Source organism: Hyaena hyaena, unplaced genomic scaffold, assembly GCF_003009895.1.
Source record: "Hyaena hyaena isolate Hyena2069 unplaced genomic scaffold, ASM300989v1 scaffold_987, whole genome shotgun sequence".
Classification (NCBI taxonomy): domain Eukaryota; kingdom Metazoa; phylum Chordata; class Mammalia; order Carnivora; family Hyaenidae; genus Hyaena; species Hyaena hyaena.
Genome location: NW_024081617.1, coordinates 217091 through 232590, shown reverse-complemented (window position 1 = coordinate 232590; position 15500 = coordinate 217091). Strand labels below are relative to the sequence as shown.

At 55.9% G+C, this 15500-nt stretch overlaps 1 protein-coding gene across 2 annotated transcripts in view; it reads right to left on the bottom strand.

The window, feature by feature from the left end:
• Nucleotides 1-15500, bottom strand: part of PHF2 (PHD finger protein 2) — a 74316-nt gene that overhangs the window by 23947 nt on the left and 34869 nt on the right. Inside the window, exons 2-4 of one of the 2 annotated variants that reach the window (XM_039221437.1) lie at nucleotides 14991-15076; nucleotides 9920-10034; nucleotides 886-1046 (exon numbers count right to left, since the gene is read on the bottom strand). In XM_039221437.1, coding sequence (XP_039077368.1) covers nucleotides 886-1046; nucleotides 9920-10034; nucleotides 14991-15076 — 362 coding nt within the window. Of the gene's footprint in view, nucleotides 1-885; nucleotides 1047-9919; nucleotides 10035-14990; nucleotides 15077-15500 lie in introns of those variants that run through there. The other variant, XM_039221438.1, reaches the window with a different exon arrangement.

The following is a 15500-nucleotide window of genomic DNA, read 5'->3' as shown; positions in this document are numbered from 1 at the left end:
GTACATTTGTGCGCGCGTGTGTAAAAAGGCCCATTATAAAAACACATAAGGAGAAGGGAAAGTGTTTACAACAAAAGCCTCCCCGTCAGCTAAGCTGCCCCCGCAGACAGCACCGCGGCCGAGCAGGCAGTGTCCGGGCCAGCCCGCCGCGCCCTCTGTGGCCGCCGGGGCAGGGCCACACCAGCTCCCCCGTGGCGCCCGGCACCTGGCAGGTGTGCACTAGAGTTTAGCTGTTACTCCAGGTGCTGCGGCCGGGCACGGGGTCACGGGGGGCCCAGGCGGGGGCCCTTCTCTCTGCCTGCCACAGGGGCCTGGGCATCTGCCTTCTCAGGCTCTGCCCTCCTGTGCGGGCCACACCCTAAGCCCCAGCCACCGTGGGGGCCGCAGAGCCTGGGCCGGTGGCCCCTGCCTCACAGACGCTGTCCACGCACACACAGGGCCCTCCCTGCACCCGGAGGGGTCCCGACTGAGGGTCCCCACAGCACTGGGAGCTGCCAGGCTGGACGGGGCAGCGTCGGCAGGAACCAGAGGGATCCAGAGAGGAAGGGTCCCGGGGCAGACGAAGGGGGCCCCAGGCCGGCCCAGGGGAGACTGCGGGGACACAGCACAAACCTCAGGGGCCCTCCACCACCACCGTTAGCGCCCAGTGGAAATGGATTTCGCAGCTGGGAGAATGAAAGGGTCCCGAGGCAGCCCCGTTTTGCACCACAATAACTGACGGGGGCGCGGGGGGGATGGCCAGGGTCACAGGCCACTTTAGTGGGACAGGGGTCTAATTCTAGGAAGAGCACCCTGAAGGTACACGGAGACCCCGTGTCACACGGCTCACACGGCGCGGGGACCAGCCAGGGCATACGGCGAGCAGGCCCCAGGGTGGCCACTCACCCACGTAGTTCTCAACGTCGCTGACATAGAAGGTGGGGGCCGGGACCGCCAGGCCCAGCCCGTCTTTCTTGGGCACGAGGATGGGCTCAGTGAAGCCGTGCTCCTCCATGTAGCCCAGCGTGAGCTGGCTGCCGGGCACACGCACCACCACGTCTTCCGCGCTGCGGGGAAAGTGAGGGTCAGAGGTCACGCCGGCCAGGGTCCTGGCCCTGCAGCACTGGGACAGGCTGGATAGGGCCTCAGGGCCGGAGACGTGCAGCCGGAGCCCCCACACCCTGGGAGGAGGGCTCGCCCCCGGCACCGCGCTCAGGGGCCACGGAGCGGCCACGGACAGATGCGGTGCCACCCCACACATTCATCACGGACGTTGGACCTCAAGGTCCAGGATGGGGGACACATGGAGACCGACCCTCCCACCAGGGCACAGAAAGGCAGAGTGTGAGCAGGACCCTTCCCCTGCCCTGCACCCCTGCCTGCCCTCCATAACATCCGTCCCATGCGTGCAGAGAACAGGCCCTGCGCGGCGGAGGGCTGGGCCCGAGGGCACGGCAGATGCAGACAAACCCCTTCCGGGGAGAACCCACCCCCTGCACAAGCCGAGCGCAGGGTCGGCGGGCAGCTGTGTGCTGGGCACTGCCCGGGGCACCGGGACCTTTGAGGCCCAGCTGGACAGCCCGCGTGTGACGCTGGAGATGGGCTCCCATCAGACAAGCATGCAAGTAAGCCCATCGCTGAGAGCGGAGCTTGGGGGCACAGGCAGGGGTCAGCGTCAGGGCGGCCTGCCCAGGCCTAGGGGTGCAGGACTGAGAGGCACGGGCCCCGGGCAGAAGGGAGGTGCCAGCAAAGCCCGAGAGTGGGGAGAATGTGGCCAGGGGTGGGGAGAGAGAAGGGGCCCGGTGGCGGGGGGCAGAGGGCGAGTGGGCTGAGCACACAGTGGCTGAGGTGGCCTTCCGCCTCCCGCCAAGGGCACCAGGGGGCCACTGGACAGCTTGGGCTGGAGGCTGATCCGGCTGCTGTGTGGATGGGCAGGGGCTGCAGCGGGAGCAGGCTGGGAGGGGGAGGCAGCTGCGAGTGAGAGGGGGGACGAACAGGGGAGGGAACGGCGGACGGCTGAGGGACCACGGGCTGGAGGAGAGCAGGTGTGTGCGGGGGGCAGACCCACAGCTGACGTGGGACAGATGGACTGGGGACAGGTCAGGAGTTCAGAGGCTGGAGAGGGAGGCTGAAGCCGCTGGCCAAGGGGCAGCCTGGGGAGACGGCGCCCGGACAAAACGGAAGCCCACGCCCTCCTGTCACACCGCCCCCCGCACCAGCTCTGGGACTGCAAAGCCCACGAGGATGCAGCAAAGACAAACACTGACTGGTCCTGCGGGGACACCTCCTGGCCCAGGACAGACAGGCCGCCTGGCAGAATGACCAAGTGTCAGAACGAGGTCCAAGGAGCGGGCACGATGGACGGCTGGGAAGGGGAGTTGGAGACAAACACGAACCACACTCACAGGGATGACAGGAGAACGCAGCCGACAGCGGGGAGGGAAGAAGTCAGAGCGGGCAACACTGACAATGACCAGGGAGAGATTCTAGACACGAAAAACATCACTTTTGAAAAAAATTTAAGAACTCAACGGATGCATTCAATGGTAGCTGCCTGAAAACAAAATGGTCAATTTGATGAAATACTTGAAAAATAATACAGAGAAATGGGATGAAATACTACATTGAAAGGGAAACGCTATTTAAAAAGAAAATAGACCATTTTCCAGAACTGAGATAAGATACTATTCCTCAAATTAAAAGACCTTACTGAGTCCTGAGTAGAATTAATAAAAACAAAGTCACTTCCAGAGGCACGGTAGCTCATCTGCAGTATGTCAGAGACAATGTGAGAAGTTTTCAGAGAAAAAAACAGATTATTTACCAAAACCAAACAAACCAACAGCAGCCACTAGACTGACCACAGACATCTCAGGAACAACAGGAAATGCCAAACGACAATAGAATAATAGTATCTTCAAAGAATTCAAGGAAAATAGCTTTTACTCTAAAATTTTAGACTCATTTTAGAAAATTAGAATCATTTAAGACCAAGGATGAAATGAAAACATTTTCAAAAACAGAATATTTCTATAGGCTTTTACTGAACCACTGAAGGTTATAATTCAATCAGAGAGAAATCAAATCTAGAGGAAAGAAACAGGACTCAAGAAATAAGAGAAAATTTGGCTTCGGAATTCACACAATCCCTGTCACAACACTGGCTGACGTCTTTGCAGAAATAGGCTGAACCTGGAAAGCCGACGGGAAGGGCAAGGCCCCCGGGTGACCAAACCAGTCTTCCACCAGAGAACAAAGTGGAAGACACTTACCAACTTCAAAATTCACTCCAAAGCTAAGGTAATCAAGACCGTGTGGTGCCGGCACGAGAAGAGAGAAGTTGGGTGCAGCCGAACCCAGTATCCAGAAAGAAACCCAAACATCTATGGCCACTGCTCTTTCATCGGGAGCGTCAGGACAGCTCAGTGGGGGAAAAAGTTAGTTCAATAAACGGTGCACGAGAGAACAGGACGTCCACATGCAAAAGAATGAAGCGGGACCCCGACCTCACATCGTATACAAAAACTAACTCAAAATGAGTTGAAGGCCTACACATAAAGGCTGGAACTGTAAAATTTTCAGAAGAAAACACAGACACAGACATAAATCTTCACAACCTGGAATCTGAAATGGTTTCCTAGAAGCCAAAACCATGAGCAACAACAACAAAAATGAATGAATTTGATTCCATCAAAATTATAAACATTTGCATTTCAAAGGACACCATGAAGAAAGTGGAAAGGCAGCCACAGAACAGGAGAAAAGTATCTGACCAGTGGCAAGTATCTAGAATATGTAAAGAACTATTACAACTCAACAATAAAAAGACACCCCAATTAATGAGAAGGGGTTAATGTAATGTGGACCTTCTGTTTTCAACTCCAACACGTAAAGAGCTCAGAAATGGTCATTCCTGTCCTCACAACAAGAAAAAAGCTCAACAGACTAAAAATCAAGGAATTGTCACTGAAATTAGAGTCACTGAAAATCAGGGTTACAGGGCAACCCCCCCCCCCCAAATCTCGGGAGACAGGCAAATACAGAGAGGACCCTACCTGAAGCAGAGGTGGCTGGAGGCGGTAGCCAGGAGGAATAAGTAATGTGATTTCTGACAAAGTGCAGAGGTTGGGTGTGAACTAGCTTCAGAGTTAAGAACTCATAGGGCCCGGCCTCAGGGGAGACCCACACTTCCATGGGTTCTACCCCCAGGTTCTCCTGGTGAAGATCTGACCGATTTCAGGCGCAGCTGGGGGACACCAACCATGTGTGAATACACTCCGAGTGTTGTCTGTAACAAAGGTCTACCTTCCAGGAGCACTTGCTTAACCAGACCCTCATCTGACGGGGGAAGGGCAAGTGCCCCCCGCAGCCCCCGCGAGCTTCCTGTCTCAGGGGAGGAGAGGAAAAGCAAAGGCCAAGAGACGCTTCCAAAGGTAACAGCCCAGCCTCGGGGCGCTGCAACACTGAGGTGTGTCCCTCCATTACAGAATGTGTCCCTCCCCTGACCCGACCACCGTACAACAGCATAGTGACAGCTGAGTATAACAGAGAGAGCCACAGGGCAGATTCTATTTAAGAAGGAGCTGTTAGGGACGCCCAGCGTGAACAGGGGAGGAGGAAAACACCAGGAAACTGGGGGACAGTCACGTGTCTGGCACCCACATCTTCAGCGAACACAACCCACTCCCTAGTCCGGTCAATACCAACCTCACTCTGACTGCATAATCCCCTCAGCTCCTTTGACTCAATACAGCATGTCCAGCTTTCACCAAAAAATCACAAGATGCACAACACGGCAAAAAACCATAGTCTAAAGACACAGAGCAGATCACCTCACCCCTGGCAGAAGGGCTAAAATCACAAAGACAAGAAAGGACAGGTGTTGCCGAGATTGTGGCGAGAAAGGAGCCCTTGTGCTCTGCTGGCGGTAGTGTAACCTGTGCACCCACGCTGGGGAACAGCCTGGGGCGCCTTACAATATTACACACAGAATTACCCAGTGGCCCCATAATTCACCACTGGGTATTTACTCAGAGAAAATGAAAACACTGTTTCAAAACGATGCACCCTGAAGTTTATAGCAGCATTATCAGCAATAGCCAAGATACAGAAAGAGCCCAAATGTCTATTGACTGATGAACGGACAAAGAAGATGTGGTATACACACACACACACACACACACACACACACACACACACTAGAATAGTACTCCGACATAAAAAAGAATGAAATCTTTCCATTTACAACAACATGGATAGAGCTAGAGAGTATAATGTTAAGAATAATAAAAAGAAGTCAGGCAGAGAAAGACAAATACCGTATGATTTGACTCATATGTGGAACTTAAGAAACAAAACAAATGAACGAAGAACAGGGGCACCTGGGGGGCTCAGTCAGTTAAGCATCCAACTTCGGCTCAGGTCATGATCTCGTGGTTCACAGATTCGAGCCCCACTTCAGGCTCTGTGCTGACAGCTCAGAGCCTGGAGCTGCTTCGGAGTCTGTGTCTCCCTCTCTCTGCCCCTCCCCCACTCATTCTCTCTCCCCCCCTCTCAAAAATAAATAAATTTTTTAAAAAATGAACAAAGAATAAAAAAGAGATGAACAAAAGAGCCAGACTCAAATACAGAGAACAAACTGGTAGTTACTGGAGGAAAGTCTGTGTGGGGATGGGTGAAATAGGTGAATGGGGTTGAGGGTACATTTATCACGACAAGCACTAAATAATGGGTGGAAATACTGAATCACTGTATTGTACACTTGAAACTAATATAATGCTATATGTTAATTATATTTCAATTAAAAATAAAAAGTTTCAAGAATATCAGGACTTAGCTCAGCTATAGCACAGAATTTGGAATTACAAGATAGGAATTTTTGGGGAGCTCCTGGGTGGCTCAGTCAGTTAAGCATCTGAATTCAGCTCAGGTCATGATCTCACAGTTCATGGGTTCGAGCCCCACATCGGGCTCTGTGCTGACAGCTCAGAGCCTGGAGCCTGCTTAGGATTCTGTGTCTCCCTCTCTCTCTGACCCTCCTCTGCTCATGCTGTCTCTCTCTCTCTCAGAAATAAATAAAACATTAAAGATAGAATTTTTTTTAAATTATGATTAATAGGAGTTCTAATGGAAAAAGTAGACAACATGCAAGAACAAAAGGAAAATGTAAGCAGAGAAGTGGACACTCCAAGAATCAAAAGGAAATGGTAGAAATAATTAAAAATGGTAACAGAATTGAAGAATGCCTTTGATGAGGCTCATCGGTAGACTGGATGTGGCTAAGAAAAGACTCTGTAAGCTTGAAGTTAAGTTATAAAATCTGCTCAACCTGAAACATAAAGAGAAAAAAGAATGAATAAAGCAAGGAACAGGATATCCCAGGAGTACAGAACAATTACAGAAAGAGCAACATATGAATGACAAGAATACCAGAAATAAAAAGAAAAGGAGCAGGAGAAATATTTGACGTAATAATGGCTGAGAATTTTCCAACATTAATGACGGATGTGAAACCACAGATCCAGAAAACAGACCGCGCCAAGTAGGATAAATGCTTGAAAACTATACCTAGACATGTCCTGACCAAGCTTCAAAACATGAGACGCAGTCTCCTGACAGGGCCACACGAGAAAGGCCTACCTCCGGCACGACCGTGTGAGGACAGTGTGGACCCACACCCCAATGGGACTTCACCCGAGGTGAAAATCATTTTGAAAAACAACTATTCAAAACCTCTGGAAAGGGCTCTAAGAGCACATAGCAAATGAAGAAACATCTAGTCGAGAAAGTCTATGAAAACCTGGCAGGAAGGCATGTGCCTGTGGCATATGGACCAAGACTGTTCCTCCCTGCACCCCCTGGCTCAGCGAGGAGGCCCCCCTCCGGAAGGCTGCGGCCAGGGACATAGGAAAGCTGAGTGGGAGCTCTCCCCAGCTTCCAGGCAGAGGGCTTTCCTCCTGGAGGAACAGGACGGCAGCCTTTGTCATCCTGCACCAGCTGTCTGTTCCCGATTGTAAGTCCTGGGCAAGGGCAGCCGAGACACGGGGGCTCCCTTCTTCCCCTCGGCCCACACTTGTGGAACGGAGGCTGCCCCAGGTGTGGTGCCCTGAGAACGCTGAGGCCCTGTCCAGCCTCTTCTGCTCAACATTCTGCTTAACATTCTACCAGAGCAATCAGGCAAGGGAAAAAAAAGTAACACAGATTGGAAGGGAAGAAAGAAAACTATTCACAGATAACATGATCTTGTATATAGAAAGTTGTAAGGAATCTACTAAAAAGCTATTTGAATTAATAAACTAGCTCAGCAAGGTTGCTGGATACAAGATCAATATACAAAAATCAATTCATTTTAGTACCATAGCAATGAACCTTCTGGAAATAAAATTAGGAAAACAATTCCATTTAAAAGAGCATCAAAAAGAGTAAGTTACTTGGGAATAAATTTAACAAAGGAAGTACAAAACTCTGAAAACTATTAAACACTGATGAAGGAAATTTAAAAGATCTTAATAGGAGAATATCTATGTTCACGGGTCAGAAGATTTTGCATTTTTCAGATGGTAATACTCTGATTCTACTGATGTACAGAATCCACACAGTCCAAATCAGGTGACTTCTCTGTAGACCTGACAAGATGATTCTAAAATTCATATAGAATAGCAACAGACCCAGAATGACCAGAACGGTTAACAAAAACAAAGCTGAAGGGGCGCCTGGGGGGTTCAGTCGGTTAAGTGCCCAATTTTGGCTCAGGTCCTGATCTCATGGTTCATGAGTTCAAGCCCTGCATTGGGCTCTGTGCTCACAGCTCAGAGCCTGGCACCTGCTTGGGATTCTGTGTCTCCATCTCTGCTCCTCTCCTCACTCATGCTCTATCTCTCTCTCTCAAAAATAAACATTTAAAAAATGTTTAATAAAAAAAGAAAGAAAAGCAAAGCTGGAGGACTCACACTTCTTCATTTCAAAATGTACCACAAAGGACCAGTAGTCCAGGCAATGTGAGACCAGCCTAAGGATAAACACAGATTAGTGGAACAGAGCTGAGTGTCCAGAAATAAAAGCACATACTTACAGCTAAGGGCCAAGACCACTTAATAGAAAAAGAATGGTCTTTTTACAAATTGTGCAGGGACAAATGGAGAGATGCATGCAAAAAAAAAAGAAAAAAGAAAAGAAAAGAAAAGAAAAGATCCTTATCTCACCCAAATGAAGAAATTAACTCAAAATATATCGAAGACAAAACTGTGAGACCTAAAAACTACATTTGGATTTGGCAAATGATCCTCAGCTATGACCACAAAAGCACAAATAACAAAATAAAAAATGGATAAACTGGATTCCATCAAAATTACAGATGTTGGTGCGTTAAAGGACATGATCAAGAAAGTGAAAAGTCTATAAAACAGGATAAAGTATTCACAAATCACTTATCTGTTAAGAGACTTGTATCTAAAATATATAAAGAATTCTCTGGGGGCGGTTGGGTGGCTCAGTCAGTTAAGTGTCCGACGTCGGCTCAGGTGATGATCTCAGTGTTTGTGAGTTCAAGCCCCGCATTGGGCTCTGTGCTGACAGCTCAGAGCCTGGAGCCTGCTGCAGATTCTGCGTGTCTCTCTCTCTGCCCCTCCCCTATCTATGCTCTTTCTCTGTCTTTCAATAATCAATAAATGTAAAAAAATAAAAAAATTCTCTGACTCAATAATTAAAAGACACAAAAGTTAAAAATAGGCAAAGGGTCTGAACTGACAATTCTCCAAGGAAGACACACGAAATGACCACCGCGCACAAGCAGAGATGCTCAACCTGACTCGTCCTGAGGTCCCTCCCAGACCAGGGAGGGAGAAAGCCTCACACCTGTAAGCGCAGTTAGAATTAAAACGCCAGACAATCACAGGGGCCAGCGGGGCCTCACGCTCTGCTGGCGGGGACGACAGCACCGTGACACTGTGGAGGACAGTCTGGCGGTTCCGCAGACAACTGAATACGGAACCACTGCTCCTAAAAACAGGAAAACAATGTCCCCCAGAATCTGGCATAAAAATGTTTACACAGAACCATCCGCAGCAGCCAGGGATCAGAACCCCAGCGCGGCAGCGGATGGACGGATAAACAACACGCTGTCTATCCACACGACAGAACGTTAAATAGACCCTGGGGGGGGGGGGGTGAGGAAAACGTTCTAAATCGGCTGCTGGCAGCGCACACGTCTGAGAACCGAGCCATCCGCTGGAAATGGGTGAAGTGTAAGGTCCGGGAGTTGTATCTCCATAAAAGTCAGGGAAAGGCAAGAAGCCAGAGGAGGGAGGGACCTTGTCCGTGGGTCACGGGTAAGAGTCGCCCTGGACCCTCATGAGGCACCCGCAGGCAAGACGGCAGCGGGGCGGGGCACTCAAAGCGCTAACAGGAAAGAACCCACCACACAGGATTCTGGGTCCAGTGAGTAACTCTTCAAAAGTAGAGGAGAAGCAAAGACTTTGTCAGACGAACAAGAAGTCTTCGCGCCCCGAGGGGCCGAGGGGGCCAGAGCAGCGTGAAAGGCACACGCCTCCAAGTCCGGGTCCCCCGGTCCTGCCCCTGCCCTCTGCCCTCCACCCGCGGGCAGCGCTCTGAGAAGGGGACCTGGGGACAGCCTGCCAGGCCCGGGGGCAGAGGGCCACGTCTGGAGGGTGGTGTTAGGCAGGAGCCCAGCCCCCACTCCTCGCCCACCAGAACCTGAGATCAGCAGCCTTCCCCTCAGGAAGCTTCCGTGGAAAGGGCCACGCCAGGTGGGGGTGCGGATACACGAGCCCAGAGGAAGAGGGTCCCCAACACCTGTCCCCCAGGTGCTAAGGAAGGGGTCAGCCTCAGAGCCAGGAGCGCCTAGGGCTTGGGGGGGCTGTGCCGCTCCCCTGGAGGGAAGGCCGTGCCCCTGGCCCCCCAGGACGAGGCCGCCACCGCCCACCTGGGGAAGGTCCGACTCCGCAGCTCCTTGATGAAGAGCTGGCTGCCGTTCTGTACGGGCTTCACGTCGGGCGTCTGCCCTGGGCCGTGCTTGTGCCAGGCCCGCTTCTTCTTCACTGTGGGGAGACAGGGGCAGATGGTACCCGGCCCCTCCCCTCCTGCACCACAGGGGCCCCGCCCAGAGGCCAGCCCAGGAGCCAGCAGCGGCCTCGGCAGAGGCAAGGCCCCCAGAGTCCCCCGGGGGGCCGCCCACCCACCCACCCTCCCAGCCTTGGGTCTCAGCCCCACCCCTCCCACCCCTCCCACCCCTCTGGCTCCGCCGACCAGGCCCCGAAGCTGGGGGAGCCCAGGACCCTTCCCATGAGAGTGCCTCAGAGGCACCTACAAGGAGGTCCCACTAAGGGGACGCCACCCCCAGGCTTGTCACCTCCCTGTTGTGACCTTTGTTGCCCTAAGCCCACCGCTGGGGCAGGAGCAGGCTGGCACCTCCCTCCATAGCCCTGCCCTCCCCACACCCCGCCTGTGCCATCTCGTGCTCCTGTGTGCCCCCCGTGACACCACCACCCTGCCTGCTGACTCCGCCTCTCCCGCCCCCATGCGCTCCCAGGGCACCGGGGACCCCGCCCTGGACTCTTTACACAAAGCGTGTGCACACGCCCCACTGAACTACAGGACACTCGCATACGCATGCATATGCACACACATGTGCCCATAGATGCACAAGCACACACTTGTATGCAGGCCCACACAGTGCACACAGAACATGCACGTGCACACACATGTACACACACTCACACACCTACTGGACTGCAGCACATGTGCACACACGTGCATATGCACGTGTGCGCACGCCCATGCAGTGCACACAGGATGCACATGTGCGCGCACACACCTACTGGACTATGGCACATGGACATGTGCGCTCACACACTTACTGGACTATGGCACATTTGCACACACATGCAATATGCACACACAAATGCCTGTTTACCCACAGGCACACCCACATAGTGCACATAGAACATGCACATGCACACATATGTACACATGCACTCACACACCGCACTGTGGCGCATTCACACATGCATGCGTGCACAATGCACACCCACATTGTACACAGAACATGCATGTGCACACATGTAGATGCACTCACACACCTACTGAACAGTGGTACATTTGCACACACATGCATATGCACAAATGTGTGTGCACACCCACACAGTGCACACAGAACATGCACAGACACGTACACACGCATCACACAACCCTACTGAATTGTAAGCCCCCGGAGGCGTGGGAAGCAATTTCTGTGGGGCCCCCACCCCCGCTCAGGGCAGCCCCTGCCGACTTGGTGAGTGAGGACAACACTGGCGCGGAGACCCGTGGGTGGGCTGTGAAACAGGTTGGCGCCATGACAGACATGAGACGGGCTGTGAGGGGCTGCCAGCAGACCCTCAGGATGCCCTTCCCTCACAGACAAGGATGGGGCTGCCACCAATGACCCTTGAGCCTACCTCCAACAATGATGTGACATTTCCGTCACGCCTGGTTTGCCACGGCCAGGGTGTGAGCGGATGTTATGGAAACCTGGCAAGATCCTGCCGAGGGGGGACTCGAGCCGGGGGGAGGGACTCGAGCCGGGGGGGACTCGACCCAGGGGTTCTGGTGGCGGCCCCAGGCACAGGCGAGAGATCGAAGGGCTGCGTCACCTGCCCAAATCTTTCTTGGCCCACCAGCCTGTAGCTGTGTGACCTGGGGCTGGCTACTGGGTGTCTCTGTGCTACAAATTTAATAGCGAGGTCTGGGACCCTCATGAGCTGCGGGAGGGGAGCGGTGTGGGTGCCCCTGCCCGCCCCAGGAGCTCTGTGGGGCACACTGAGCGTGCACAGCCCCTGCTCTTGGCAAGGCTGCTTGGGCTGAAAGCATTTGTTCACGGGCTCCAACCCGCTCTGAACCCTCAGGCTCTCCCCACTCACCGACTATGCCTGGCACAGCCCAGCTTAGTGGGCACACGGGTGGGCTGTGAATGGCTGGTCTCCTGGGCGCTGCACTGGCGCCTCGGGTTACCCTGGCTCAGGCCTGTTCTTCCCAGCGGTTTGCAAGTGCTCCGGGCTGCCCCTGGTGGGAGGCGAGCCTGGCTCCTGACCACTTACGAGGGGTCTGGCGCCTCCGGGGACTGAGAAGGGGTGGGAGGGAAGCCCAGCCCGCACGCTGGCAGCCATGGGTGACACAGCAGGTGGGGAGACCAGCGGGGACACAGAGGCCCCATGCCGTCTGGGGGGCAGCTTCGGAGGGGGTCCCACGGGGCCCCTCAAGGTCCTCCCAAGCTGGCACCGCACCTGTCCCGCTCCCCACCTCCCAAGGTCTCCCTCCGGAAGGTGTGCAGAAGCGCGAGGATGACGATGCCTGGCAGGAGGGCCCTGGCCCCAGGGAGCCGGGTGGGGAAACCGAGGCTTGGAGGGCAGGTGCGGCCGGGGGACAGGGGTGCGGGTGTAACAGGCAGTGGGGGAAGCAGCAGCGCCCCCACAGGCCTGCCAGGACCCGGGCCTGGGAGGCAGGTGCTGACCGGGGGCCAGTGGCCTTGCTGGAACCTAACTGCCCCAACTCAGGACCGGGCATCGAGGAGCACCTGGAGGAGGGACTGGCCCTCCCGACGCTGCAGCTGGAGCGCGTGGCCGGAGCGCGTGGCCGGAGCGCGTGGCCGGGACAACAGCCACACGCAGAACCACGAGGGAGGCAGCGCGAGCTCTGGGGCTCCTTGCGCAGCCCTGGCCGGCAGGCTCCTTCCCTCCCCGGGGCCCAGGGGCCAGTGCCCTCTCATCGCGGCGCCCCACCCCCCTCTGACAAGGCTCCGGGACATCTGCCCAGCAGAAGCCTGGGGTGTGGGGGCACCAGGTGCCCACCCCCCAGGGCGGCACAGCCACACGGCCACGGGGAGGAGGGCACGAGCGCCAGGGGAGCACGGAAGGGCCGAGCGCCACCCTCCTGGGAGCCCTCCTGTAGGCGGGGACTCCTCGCCAGGCCCCAAGTCTGTGCGAATCGGGTAAACCTGTGAGCCCCCACCCTCATGTCAGTGCCCACTGCAAACCCACCCAGGGCCCCCAGCACACCCACAGCCTTCAGGGTCCCCTGGGGACATGGGGACAGTGAGGGCCCTCACCACGGAGGGCCTGGCTGCAGCAGATGCGGCCAACAGACCAGCACGTCAACAGTGACGGGCTCATCTGGGCACAGACGCACCTCGCGGGCAGACTGACAGGGAGAGGCGCAGCGGTGGGAAGGGCTGGCCCCCGCACCTCTGTCCCTCGTGGGCACATGGGCTCCAGTAGCAACAGGACTTACAGAGCACACGTGCACAGGCGAACACACACATGCAAACACACGTGCATAACCTCACGCACACATGGATACACACACGTGTGCCCACGTTCGTGCACACACCCACACACGAGGACACACATGCGAGCATTTCTGCACACACTGTGCACACGCACAGCCGGGGGGGCTACAGTGCCCACGTGCCCTGGGCGTAGCTGGCTAGAGGTGCCAGGAAGGGCCGCCCGCGCTTGGCGTTCAGCATCAGTACAGGGGAGCCGGGTGTCCGCAGCTCAGGGACAGGGGCTTAGGCAGCAGGCACACGTGCCCCCGAGAGTGGGGAGGGTGCTTCCAGGACACACGGCATGCTGAAGTCATTCAACACGCACGGACGTGCACCTCGGCACCCCACTACGGCCCAGCCAGAGCCCGGGTTCCCGCCAGAGCCCCCAGACCACAGGGCCCTGCCCCGCCCTCCCGCAGGCCCTCAGCTCTGCTGTGGGGCAGATGGGGTCTCCTAGCTCCAGTCCTGCTCTGTCCCTGCCCTGCCCCGGGGCCACATGGTGTGACCACCAGTCCCCACCCTGTGCATCCCCACAGGCCCTGAGCCTTCCCTGTGGCTCATGAGGTGTTGGAGATGCCAGTTAACCCACGGGGTGATAGTCAGCAGTGAGCGGAATGATCTCCAGGTAATCACAGCAGACTGACTGTGAGCGCCAGCGCCCAGGGGACACGGATAAGTCAGGGACCCAGGCATCTTCCTGCTGCTCTCGCGCATTGGTGCTTTCCCGTGTGATGAGCACGTGCTGGGAGCTAGCATGACAACCCAGCCGATGCAGCCCCATGGCTACCTGGCCACCATGGTGTGCAGGCCAGAGGTGACCCCACCTGCCTCACCCAGCTCCCCATGTAACCGGGGCACAGCTCCCAAGACTGTCTGGGCAGGCTCAGCCCATAGAACAGGGTGCTGGCACCCTCCCTTGACCTCCCTTGGATCCACAGCAATCACCCCACAGGAGGTGGGGGACCAGCCTCTGCCTGTGACTGGACACCAGGAAGGGGGCTCCCTGTGAAGGGGGTGAAAGGACTCCTGGTGCCTGGGGCCAGATGTGCCCCCCCCAGCCACTCCAGGGTTGAGGATGATAAGGCTGACCCCACCCTCCTCCCCCAGTCACCCCAGGGCTCAGGATGACAAGGCTGTCATTGGGCCACCCAGCCAGGGTCAGCGTCCAGCCTGTACCTCCTGTGAGCACCCATGCCCCCAACCTGGGCCAGAAACCAGAGCCCACATTCACACCCCCACACCATCTGTCTTGTCCCCAGGCCAGGCCCCTCCCAAGACACCTGCAGACCAGGGCACACCCCCTATGCGGGCTCAGCCTCAGAACTCACCTCCTAGCAGGACATGAGCCCCACATGGAGCCACCGTGGGTGAGCCTGCTCCCTAAGGAGCCCCCACAGGATGTGCCACACCCCTCACGGGACCAGTAGGCGATCTGAGAAAGGGACTCTCCCTGCAAGGGGCGCTGGAGAAGGGGCAGCAGGTCCCCAACACAGGCACTCCCAGACCCTGCGTGGCGTCCCCACCTCAGATGGGCCTGGCCCCTCTGAAAGCACAAGCCAAGTGGCCTCAGTGGCACCCATGGGCAGGAGCCGGTCGGGAGAGGCAGTGGGCAGGGCACCAGCAAGTACCCAGGTGCTCGCCCAGCAAGCCAGCTCGGGGCGAGTCGGAGTTGAGCAGCATGGCCCCTACTTACGGGTAGACTTCCCGTGGGTTTTCTCGCAGTTCGGGCAGTGGTATATGTCGATGTCCGGGGCCTCCTCCTCTTCCACTCCCACGCAGCTGCAATGGAGGAGACACAGATGTGGCCACCGGGCAGCTCCTGCCCACCTCTCAGGAGGGTCCCGCGGTGGCAAGAGCCCAGAGGGAGTGGACTGTGTGCGAGGCCTGTGGCCCACAGGGAAAGGACGGGGGAGGAGGAGGGGGGAGGAGGGAGGGGCAAGGATGTCCTTGCTACACATGAGCAGGACACGCAGAGGGACCGGGCTGTCCAGCAGGCCTGCCTGCATAAGCCCAGAGAGGCCAGGGGGTCTCAGGAGTGGGCTGCTCCCACCACCTCACCAGGGGCAGTCCGGGGCTCTGGGTCGGGCCCCTCCTGACCCCATGGGGGGCTGCTGTCCCGGGGGAAGCCCCACAGTGCTGGACAACTGGGTATCAAAAGAATGAAGTTGAATCCCTACCTCACACCATATAAAAAATTAAACAT